At 34.8% G+C, this 12,375-nt stretch overlaps 1 protein-coding gene across 1 annotated transcript; it reads right to left on the reverse strand.

Annotated features, from left to right (window-relative positions):
- Window positions 1–325: 325 nt before the first annotated feature.
- LOC115418294 (E3 ubiquitin-protein ligase RNF126-like) lies at window positions 326–9,251 on the reverse strand. The gene is made up of 9 exons (XM_030132710.1): window positions 9,112–9,251; window positions 6,834–6,892; window positions 5,684–5,744; window positions 4,952–5,187; window positions 3,708–3,776; window positions 3,533–3,602; window positions 3,306–3,399; window positions 2,097–2,212; window positions 326–1,974 (listed from the first exon to the last, which is right to left on the reverse strand). Exons 1-9 carry the CDS (start codon window positions 9,184–9,186, stop codon window positions 1,792–1,794), a joined length of 963 nt encoding a protein of 320 aa, XP_029988570.1. The 5' UTR covers window positions 9,187–9,251; the 3' UTR covers window positions 326–1,791.
- Between the last annotated feature and the right edge of the window lie 3,124 nt (window positions 9,252–12,375).

Consider the following 12,375-nt stretch of genomic DNA (forward strand, 5'->3'; position numbering starts at 1 on the left):
CAACATTCCAAAATCACCCTCAACAAACCATTATCACAAGCTATGATATGAAATCAAAGACTTACTTTAGAGTCTATAAAGTATTTCAGTATTGAATTAATGCCATTTCATGTTAACCACAATTCTTCAGGAAAACTGTGAGAATAAATTAGATTTTTTTCATTGTTTAGTCAAACCTAGAGGCACAAGTGTATCCATTTGTCTTTTGGGTGAACCAATGTCCTGTCCATATCAACAATCCCCTGAAATTTAACGACTTTGAACCTAAACCCAAGAGAACAAGAGAGGTACAATGTGGAGGAAATACACCCATATGGTTGAACAATAAGAGGAAGCAGAATTTATTGGCTTATTGATAACATTTAGTAGGCAAATATGCAACTGAAGGATCTAATATGGACGCCTTTGGACAAGGCTTTACTTTGAAAGTGCAAAACACTTTGTAAACCTTATTATGCATTGAAATGGTAGGTTATTGTTCCCTGGTTGATGTGGAATTGTTCTAAAAGCCTTCAAGACATCATCAGAGGAACAAATCATTTACATGAGGAAACAGCACAGTTCATAACCCTCATGTTTGCAAAAAAGTTATTATGAAAGACCATTTTCTTCAAGCAAGTCACTACTTTTTCTCCAAATAAAACGTTTTGCTGTACCAATTAAATTTTTTGATTACTCCCAACACTTCAGAGTGCAATGAGATGTGGTTGTTCACTTGAAAGTACATCACATAAGTTATTTTCAAGTCTTAAAAAACCCAGCATTATTACAAACGTATCTGCATTTATGCCTATTGTTGTTTATATTTAACTCATGATTACACTTTAGATTATACACATGAACTGAGAAGAATGTCCAATTTTGAGTGGTACCACCCATACATCTTTATTTTAATACCAGTTCATTTTGTCATACATGAACATACTGCAAACAATAGTTTTTCCATCTGGCAACTTGAAAAGTTTAACTTACCTTTAACTTAAAATGCACTGAAATGTGTATTATGTGAAAAGCTGATTTGAATTTTAGACTTTCAGATAAAATGAAAACAAATCCTTGGTTAAATTAGAAATAATTATTCACGTCATTATCCAAAAAGCACAAAATTACTGCAATTTGACACATAATTTCAAGTGCAAACAATGATATATGTCCCATGTCCTATCATCTCAGGTAAATGGATTCATTTTAGAGAATATAGTAATTTTCTTTGAAGAAGTAAAGGAATCAGATGTAGCATATTTCCAAACCATGGAGAAGTACACACTTAAACACTGCAACTACAGTGCACTTTAAGTCATTTTATCTGTGAGATATTAATTAATCCTACTTATAAAAGAAATAACTGCACATTTCTTTTTGCTTTATTAGCAAAAATGTGTCATTTTAAATCATTCTGGAGATTTTAAAAAGCAAAAGCAACTGCTGTCCCAAGTCGTCTACCTTTGGATTCCTTTGTTTTCTCTTCCTGTATGAGGTGACCGAGGAACATCAAACCTCAATGAAGTTTCAATGTGTGTTCACATCCTTCAAGAGAGAAGCTGCTCTACAGGACTCCACCCTTCCTTTGTTCAGATTCCTGGCGATGATGGGATAAACAGGACGGGCAGAAATACATGGACCTCATGTATCACGTTACCCTTGAATCAGGCTTGAGTGGCTCCTGGCGAGATGCTCTCAGGTCCCTACCAAGAGAGACTGGAGGCCACCGCTCTGAAGTACAGCCACCTAGGAGCTATTGACAGCTCATAGAGTGAAATGGACCATTGTTTTTTTTTTATTTGTTTGTTTTTAAGAGTTATCAGTGGAGTTCTCATTGCTGGTTGAATTTGAAGACTGGGGGGTTGAGGAAGATGAAGAGGATGAGGAGGTGGAGGAAGAGGAGGAGGTAAAGTTCATCCCTGATAGTTCTGGAGGGTTTGTTGCTGTGTTCTGGCCACTCAAGCTTTTCCTGCACACTGGACATGTATCATGCTGCAGATACAGAATGGTCAAAAACATGTTTTAACCCTTTTATTTACATGTTCTTGTTACTCATTTGTTTTCAGTTATCAGTATTTAAGTTGAAAGAGAATTAAGTAAGTAATGTCCTTTACCTGTTCCAGCCAGGGTACTATGCAGTCATTGTGGAACATGTGATTGCATGGGAGCTGCCTTACGTTTTCTCCAACACTGTAATCTTCTTTACATACTGGACATTCCAGTCCTGAGGCTGAAAATGAAGAGAGCACATGTTAAGTGTTAATGATCATTAGGAGTGCAACTACAATAAAGTTAACCCCAATTAAGCTGTTTTGTCTACAAGACATCCATAAAGCTGTAAAGGCTACAAAAATGGATTAAAAAAAAAAAAGCTGAACCAATTAATTAATTATCAAAACAATTGACAACTAACTGATAAATCAACTCATTTTTGTAGCTGTGATCTAAATGTGAGCAGTCAAGGGGTGTGGAAAATAGAAAAATGTGGTAGAAAAAACTTAATAACTTCATAAAGTGTCAAAGGTTTGTAAAATTTAAAATGAGTTGTAAGTCCTAATCTACAAATTTAAAGTGTTTTACACCTAAAGTTTTAAGTTGTGACTGATTAAGATCTTGTGCCTTTATTTTGTTTATTTATTTATTTTTTTTACACTGCTTGCTCTACTTACATTTACAGCTCAAGTCAACAGTAACACATTCAAAGGTTAATTTTGTAAAATGTAGTGGCATCTAGTGGAGAAGTTAGAAACTGCAACTAACTGAATACTACCCTCAACATCCCTGCTGCTAAAAAAAAATGTCCAAGTCCCTCAAAACAGTGTTTAGTTCTTCCATTCTGGAATATTTGGTTAAAGAGACATCATATCTTATCCATATTTATGGTAGGTGATGGTAATGCACTTTCAGGATGCCCCCCACCATAAAACAGAAAACAAAATAGGAGGATAAAGTCCATTTAGTACTTTTTGAGCTACTACAAAAACATGGTGTCTCAACACGATGGAAAATCCATATTTTCAAGTAATTAAATGCTAAAGAGAAATAATTATCAATATTACATTACGGTTCTGGAATTGGATCCCCTTAAATCCCTCCAAAGCTTATACAGAACCTTTAAAAAGGAAATGCACAGACAACGGAAGAAGACCGCTCATCTGGCAAAACTGTCGTTCCATCAAATTATACATTAATTCAATGAGAACAGACAAAAACATTTTTAAAAACATAGCAATAAAATGTACTAAACACACATTGTACATCTCAAATGTAATAAATGTCACAAAAACATAAAAAAGAATGGTGGTAATGATGCTGTAACTTACCAACATGCTCATCTGTGATTTGTACGGTAGGAAGACTTTTAATTTTATCCCTGTCGGCAGGCGGAGGCCCTGTATTCTCAAACTGATTTAATAACTAACATTGAGAGAATAAGAGACAAACAATTACACATTTATGCATAAATACATTAAAATACATTAAAAAAAACTGCTTTCATTTTATCATTTGAAGAGGAGATATAATCTGTGTGAAAGCAGTTAAAAGATACCTGTGTGATAATTGCATCTAGTCCATTAGCACCCCAGGCATAATCCATAGGATTTGAGTGAAGAACACCCCTTGAAAAAAACATAGTGAAATATTAGAGTATTAGGAGAAAACGTTCACATATTGTTGCGGTGTTTCTTTGTGAGTGTTTATATAGTTCTGTTCCTCAGACTCACCATGGCCCAACACCTATATTTGGCATCGCAGTTGGTGCGATTATTCCATTCACTAGCTGCTGAATGATTCTACAAGAAAATACACAAAATTAAGATAGGATACAGATGAATTGATCAAGTCCATGTGATATGGGTCAGATAAAGTGGTGACATGGGGACACATTTCATGTTCAATAAGTTCTGTGTTGAAAACTAAATAACTTATCTCCATGTTTCATTCATTAAGTCATTCATTTGTTTTGAGAAGAAAAAACTCAACATTTTTATGAGTACAAGGAACTAATATCAGAGCAAATACATTAATAAATAAAGGTGATCAAGACAATACAATAATTGTCATGTACAACAGTAATAGCAAAATAAATGTAATATGTATTGCTCAAAAAGGAGTGGGAAAAAGAAAACTTATTAAATCCCACCCCCATCTCACATTTATACAACATAACATTACTTTTGCTTCCCCAATGATATAGTAACATCTGTTTAGAGTCGTAATAATGTAATGTTTAATACATGTATGAATAGGTCTCAGTAAGTACTTTCACAGGATATATGTTACAATTTACAGAAATAAAATTTTGGGGTAAAAATATTTAAATTACTGCTGTGTGACACGGGGACTAAAAATTACCAATTTTTTTTCTCCACTTTACGCAAATGTACAAAACATGCTGTTCTCTATAACTGTGATCAATACGGGATAAAAATGTTTAAATATTAATTTTCTCTGAACACAAATATGTTGTGACATGGGGACAGCAGTTTGTCACTTTGTTCAGTATCAGAATAAAAGACTTTGCTGGAACTAAAACACTACAAATATGCTAATAAACTTCTATTTAACATACATATTACAACTGAAGTGATATATACAGGTAATAGCAGAACATATTTTACAAATTATTGGATTGTACATAACGTTTCTATATACTCGTACTATTGAATAATTAGTTCCTACAGATTCACAGACTTAAAATATCAGTTATACAAGAAAGAAAAAAAATATTATTAAAGTTAATAGTGCATTTACATATTTTAGTCCTTTTTAGGTTTCATCTCATATTGATTTAATTGTGTTTTGTACAAAAGATACTGAAATTTTGTAAAAAAGTTCCATGAAATAGAGTTCTTAAGTATAAAAAAAATGAGCCTATTTGAGAAATGACAGACTGTGAGACTAATTTTTGACACTTTCGCTTGATCTGGCCCATATATTTCCAGAACTCTCTGACTATACTCCTTACCCCTCTAAAGTGGGAACTCCCTCATGCCGCCCTGCTTGTCGCCTTGAACCATGGCGACTTCTTGGCTGCCTGGCACCATATCTTTGACGTGATGTTGCCCCCCCTTCCCGCCGATTCTCAGCATCACGGTTGTCCTCCGCTCCCAATCCAGCCCCAAAGTCAAAGCTGTCATCAAAGACACCCAGGGCAAACTGACCATAGCCCGAAGGGAATGTAAACAAGTGCTGGTCTGCATTCTGGGCAAACAAAGACATATAAAAAGTAATCTAGGTCAATAATCCAACACTCTACAATTATTGACTAAAGTGCCTAAGAATGAGAATTTGGTTGGCTAAAACATACACTTCATTCTACTGAAAACATTGTAGAATCCATATAGGAGTATATCCTTATTACATGAATAATATCATCCCAATAGAAATCAATTCAGTTGAATTAACTTTTTAGCCTTTACATAAACAACAAATAGGTTTAGAGAATCTTTTACTTAACAAGGCAACTAGACCCAGTCATTCAACAGAAAATTACTGCATTAAGCAACACTTTAAAAAAGTGAGAAATCTCAAAAGCAGAAGGGTCCACCCTAAGATGACTTCTATTTTACCCAGTAGGCAACATTTTAAACAGAACTAAACAGCAAAAACAAATAAATGGAAATGTTCACAATAATTTACAACAGTATATATGAAAAAAAGATGACAGAGATGATCAAGTAAAGAATGGGTTAGAAACCTCAAATGGCTGCTGGTTCTGGGACCCGCTGGAGATGGTAGACATGGAACCATTGTCTGCACTAAAGAGGGGACAAATAGGTGAAAAGACATGTGTAGGATTTTTCATGTATTTTATTCTATTGATATGCCGTCATCATCCTGGTATATTTTTCCAAATCTTATTTCCATTTTTCATCTTTACTCCACTCTCTCATAACATCTTCATGTGAAATGTGTGGATTTAGATAATTAGAGTGGGTGCATTTCACATAAAACTTTGTTCTCTGCAATGAAAGTAACACTGAGTAATACATTAGTAGTAGAAAGACCTTTAAACACAGTTAAAAGTGACAAAGAGGCAAAAATGTTACTACAGTCGCAGAAAAAATATTAGACCATCAAAAGTCATCAAAAACAAGAGTTATGCAATCAAGTACTAACGCCTGTGTGTATCATGTGACTAAAACAGACAGAAAAGAAAACATGGAATGCCAAAAAGCACTGTTTTTGTCAGTACAATACCTTAGCTATTGATGTAAGAACTGAAGTGATTTTGGTTATTATCAGGAAAACCATGGAAAATGGTCAGATATCAGCTCTTAAATTAAACTCTTATGAGCTATTTTTGTTGTTATTGTTATATTTGTCCAAGCAAATGTACCTTTAGTTGTACCAGGCATTAAAATGAACAAGAAATTGAAGAAAACAAGGGCAGTCTAATAATTTTTTCCACGACTGTATATACACACAAAAAAAAAATTTGGAGGAAAAACACCTATTCATTAACTAATTTGAATGTGTTTACAATGTATGTAAAACGTAATAAAAAACAAACCACTTCCATGACCAAAGGGACGTTTTTGGTGATAAAAGAAACACGACAGCACTCTAGAGTTATAAAAATTGTGAAAGTCATTTTATGCACGAGAAATTAGAAATGGTTTAAAGGTTGTGTTTTGCTTTATGCAGAAGTTTAAGCCAATGGGTAACATGGCATAACTGTTAAAAAGGAGAGAAATATGAAATAAGGTTAAGATATTAATTTTACTTTATGGACTCTTTGAAAAACTCCACTGTACATAATACATACTTGGGGTCTAACATAAAAAAAGTAAAAAAAAAACTGGGGAAAAGAAATGCTTTCTTTGATTAACATATAATATACATACCTCCTCTCCTCCAGGAGCTCTTCAATAAACCCCGACTCGCACCTTGGACAAGTATATTCCTGTGAATAAACAGAGAAGATAACAAACTTTACTTACAAGACAGCAAAAACAACCCAAATGTTACAAATCCAACAACATAGTTTACACACATTTTTGTTAGCTTTGCAAACTACTGTGAACATTTCAGCTGTAGTTTGAATCTAAATCAGTGTTACTCAGCTCATTTCCACAAGAGTACACATTTTCCAAGCTTAACTATAAGAACTGCACATCTACTTCATTTCAGTTAATTCTGCAAAAACAAACAAACAAACGAAAAAACAAACAAAAGCAAAACAAGGAATATAATTTGCATATGGGCCTGGCCAAGCAAGTAACGGAGTGAGAAAGCACTGTGCAGCAGTATTAATCATTCCAACTCTGTTTTTAAAAATTAATTTAGCAGCAACCATAATAACTCAAATTGTAGGTCTAAGCAAGTACTTTAAAATGCCATTAAGGAATAATAACCAAATATTTAATAAAAACATGAATTTATCATAATTCACAAAGTAACACAATGAGGAGAAAAATATACAGCAGTAAGGCTATTCAAGGTTTGGAAAAAATACCAAAAAGTGCTGTTCCTCAAGGAAAGCGCAAATATTTAGCAAACCACACTTTTCTTAATATATGAGAGTACATTATATCCAAAAATTAAACTGATATCATTTTTATTTTAGTTTTAAAAGGCATTAATTCATGGTAACAGAGTGAGAATCCAAAAAAGTAACAGAGTGAGGTGTTTGTTCAGTGTGACAGACCATAATAATAATAATCAAAGATTTTATTAAGATATTGATGAAATTATCAGTCTTTGGCCACATATATTTCATTACTATATTTAATACATATCTTTCTGCTGATTTTTTTTTATGATAAATAACATTAAAAATCATTATAGTATTTGATTATCATGAAATATAAGATTAGACACAGGCATATATTTGAACATATTTATTTACACATTGCTATTTACATTCTGAATTTGTGCTGTATACATTCATTTACTACCTTTAGTGTTCTTAATTTACACTGTTTTCTCATATATTTTCTCATATATTCAGTTGTAATTCAAGTACAAATTAAATAAACACAGTTTTAGAAACTAGAGATATATGTTTTTCATACTGTGTAATCAAAAATTTTGTTTAAGAGAAAAAAAGAAATTGACCCTCATGTTCACTTTAGCTTGGCCAGGCCCATATACACAAATGCCACAGCTTATTTGTGTGTTGAAATGAGATTTGAATATGGTGCTTGACTTCATCAGTCCATCCTCTTCTCCATCTACAGAGAGAGATGGGCTGTGACACCCAAGTCCAACACAATCAGTGTTCAGTAAGCTCAATCAGTGGCCTATCTCTTTTCCCAGGGCGTCCGATTATTGCACAGCCGGCATACTATCTATATAAAGCTTTATTTATATACATTATTTACAGCTCTCTTTTACATGAGCCAGTGATCAGTGTATGTTTTGGTATTGTCAGACCGTCGTATCAGCTGATCCTTATTCCGAGGTAATGATAGTGTTGTAATAATAAAATGAACTTAAGCAAATCGTAAGACATTAATAATCATCCTGTAACCTGTATGAGGTGTTAAACCCTAACTCCAGTTATTAACACCATTCTAGGGTCATCTGTGGTTAATCTTTAACATAGTGATGGAAACATTTACATTTTTGTACGAAAGATCATTCTAGTGACACTGACAGGTTTGCCACGTGTGTACTTTAGTGAATAGCAAAACAAGAAAAGGATTCAGTGGCTTTGTTCAAACTGAAAAGATAGATCATAGTTATACAAAAAGATTTAAAGAAGGTGAATGTTTGTTGAAGTACATCAATTAAAAGACTAGATCAGTGTTATTCAAACGTTGTTGCTAGAGTGAATTTAGCTAACAATTAGGCTAATGGGACTCAAAATGACAAAAATAAACGAATTATTACATATAATTTTGTTGCATATTTTACTTTAAGGAAAGTGAAACTGCGTATATAACGGTATAATGACCAAGCGGTTCACGTTGCGTGTTTAAAGATCTACTTCAGAGATAACAAGCTAACACTAGCTAGCATTAGCATGGTAGACGGGACCTCTTAAAGTCTGCTAATACTGTTAGCTGGCTAACCGTTAACCGCGCTGCTACAACGATTTCTACTAAACTAATAATACAACTATTGTGTTTTTCACCTGTCCAAGAGTCCCCGGTTTTATTTTCAGTCTGTGATACTTACAGGAAGTCGAGGACTAATCTCTGCTGAGCATCTGTGACAGAAGAACCGGCTGGGCCATGGAGGAGCTTCCGCCATCTTTAGCCACTACTATAACAGGTAAAGGAGACTACGGAGCACCGGAGGGGACAATGTTTACCCCGTGGAAAATACGGCGATCATGTGATTTAGATGTGCGTCATTGTTTATCATTAAAAGGAAGCACTGAGGAAATGACATCCACGTCAACAAGAAAGACTAAAATAGGGCACCATTACTGGGTGGATGATAAATATTATAAAAATTAAAAATTACATATTAACATTGATATTTTGTTTTATTGATTAACAATAAGAAATAAATGAATGACAATAAAACATATAAAATCAACAGACAATATTGTAAAATGTTTAATATGAATGTTCTTTATATTTTGAAACAAATAGCGTGCTTTATTCAATATTGCCACATGGTGGTGCTTTTGTGTATCAAGTGTTTTGTTACTATATCCAGATTGCTGCCAGTGAATGAAGAACCAATACACGTTTAGTGTTTTTTTCTGGCATTTATAGGACATTTAGACAGGTTATTATATGTTAGAAACACCTGTAAAATTGGTTGTAACTGATACTCATATGACAAATGTCTTGGTCAGGTTTCTTGTCTTATATAGGGAATTGAAGGTTAGTTAAGGTTTCACCACCAAAAGAATCTTATCATTTATATCACCTATCACCACATTGCGTCCCACTCACCCCATGCCTTATCTCTTCAGCTTTAAGGGGCCTCTGCTCTCCCTGTTCACATGAAAACCTGAGATGTGTTTTTGCAATCTGGCACTGCAGTAGATTTATTTTGACACAATACTTTTCCACTGGATTCCCGTCAACTATCTCTGGGGCCCAATAAGCATATTTTAAGTTTTTAAAAGTGGCTTAGCATGATGTGTAGCATCTGTTTTTAAGCTACCCCTTTCAACAACTATAGATTTGTATTTTGACCTTCATTATTTGACAGTTGTTGCTGGAATCATTTTATCTAGTGTCGAATCTGAGAAATAAAACAGTAAATAAGTATTTTCTTGCATGGGAAAGACATTGTCTCCTTTTATGTGAACACGAACAGGTTCTCATCACCATCCATCTGGCGGCCGTGAGATAGGAGCAATGGTCTCAGAGATCAGTTACAGGAGGGAAAAGTAATTTGTCTTATTCCATTTCAAGTTTTCATGTCTGTTTTTATTTTCTGTAGTTGTAAATTAAAATTTCTTCAGTATGTTTTTCACAGGGATGTTTAATGTGATTGCCATGAGAACAGACTGACTGATACAATAAAGTCAAACTAGTCTGGAGTATCTGTTATGCTCAGCACCACATGTTGAGTAAGTCAGCCAATCACATCTCTCCTGCCTTCTGGCCTGATATATATGCTAATGTCTATTTTCACGCTTTTGTGTAATTGTAGGCATCACCACAGATCTTTGTCAGTCTATATGATTTTAGAGTGAAAAATAAAACAGTGATAAGTTAAAAATTTGGCAAACTCTATATTAACCTGGTGTTTCAAATATGAGTCAAGAATATCAATCATCCATAAAGGCAACACATTGATATTATTGAGAAATTAGTGTCTGTTTCTTGTTATAATAGTTTTACGGTAAAACACTTGCAAAATTTCAGTGAAACAATCATTTACTTTCCCAATTTGGGCCACATAACATTCCTATGATAAGTTATAACAAACTGGATGTTTCATCACAGAAAGTTTACAGTGTAACCCAGTTAGGTCCTAATGTTGTCTAGCTCTGTGTTGTGTCTGATTTGGCCATGTGGGAGCAGGAAAGACACGGCTGTCCCATGGGCATGAGATTAGAGAGGGTCTGATAGCACTGAGGTTTGCTATGTCTGCAGGGCTGAGGTAAGCCATTGTCTCTCTGTCTCCCAGTGCGTCACCGCCATCCCAGTCAAATGCTCATTGTAGCCAATCTAATCTGGGGAGTGAGTGACTGTGGGTCAGAGACTGGCAGAAAACAACACTAGTAGACTGAGCGAACTTCCACATCATGTAGTTTCAGGTCTCCACCAGTCTGGATGTGGGGCCAAGAAAAAAAAAAAAAAGTATTATTAAGAAGTAAACAGTTTTGTTGTTGAGGTTATATAGATACCAGACTGTTCCCTGCTGTGATTTGAATGAAAAACTTACCAGATGCTATAAAACACAGCAAAAGGTGGAAGCAACTAATTGTATTTCTTTGAGGGACGCTGTTGCTTTTGTCACTTTATAGAGTTTTTCCAGACACTCCAGTCGGAATTACCCACCACAGTCCCTCTGGGCCCCCAAAGCACACTCACAAACACACTCAGAGGCACACACTCAGCAATAACAGCCGCCTGCTGGAACTTCCTGGGCCTCTTAGTCATGCGTCACTTGTTTTCAGTCCCACCCATCGAAGACTCTTTCTCCCTCTAGACTCACTGTGTCTGTGGCCATGTGTCACAAGGGCTGTGGATCAGGCACACACAGACACGCACATATCCTGTTGAGATCCCAGAACACAGCAAGAAGTTTGTGAACACCAACATAGCAACAGAAAAGAAACATCTCTATGAAAAATAAACCAGATAACATTGTCATCACGTATATAGTAATATTGAGTCATAGGAGGTACCTTCTGTTCTGTACTATGTTTTTCTGTTCTGCTTGTGTTCCAGAAATCCCTTAGTACTACACTGGTACATAAATGTTTGGAATTACATCACTAAGCAGCTAACAAAATATAGATGTTGCTAGAGAAGCATATGTGTACAATTAGTAGCTTAGATCAGCAGCCGTCATTGTAGTGGAGTGTACTGCATGTGGTTTGACTTTATCTGCTTTTACTGACCCACTACTTTATTAGAGTGAATCAGTCTGTCTAAATCATGTGCAGCGCAAGTGTAGAAAATTGTGTTGTTTTAAGAGTTTATTTCAGTTTGTGTCACTCGCTGATCTAGTGATTGACACATGAAGTGTAACCTTGGATTAAAAAAACACAACATTCCAGAGTTGTGCGCTGTACGGTACAACTAAACAGCGATCAGTTATAAGAAGTAATTTGATATAGTATGCAAAGAGTAAATGTAGCTCAGAGTACAATGTTGGAATGGCTTACTATCTGCTCTGTAATCAACCAAAAAACCCCAGCAAAAATGGGGAAAAAAGAATAAAACCACCAGTGTTTAAATCAGGAATTTCCCCAAAGAGGAAAAATGACAAAATATTAAAGTCTGGCACTTTTTGGCAGACATT

The sequence above is a fragment of the Sphaeramia orbicularis genome, chromosome 4 (genome assembly GCF_902148855.1).
Source record: "Sphaeramia orbicularis chromosome 4, fSphaOr1.1, whole genome shotgun sequence".
Taxonomy (NCBI): domain Eukaryota; kingdom Metazoa; phylum Chordata; class Actinopteri; order Kurtiformes; family Apogonidae; genus Sphaeramia; species Sphaeramia orbicularis.

Excerpts from the sequence above, each read along its gene's own strand:
- LOC115418294 (XM_030132710.1), bottom strand. The coding sequence starts at position 9,186 with ATGGCGGAAGCTCCTCCATGGCCCAGCCGGTTCTTCTGTCACAGATGC. Across the intron at positions 5,745-6,833 it reads GAGCTCCTGGAGGAGAGGAG|TGCAGACAATGGTTCCATGT; the intron begins GTATGTATATTA and ends TCCCCTCTTTAG. Across the intron at positions 3,603-3,707 it reads AATATAGGTGTTGGGCCATG|GGGTGTTCTTCACTCAAATC; the intron begins GTGAGTCTGAGG and ends GTTTTTTTCAAG.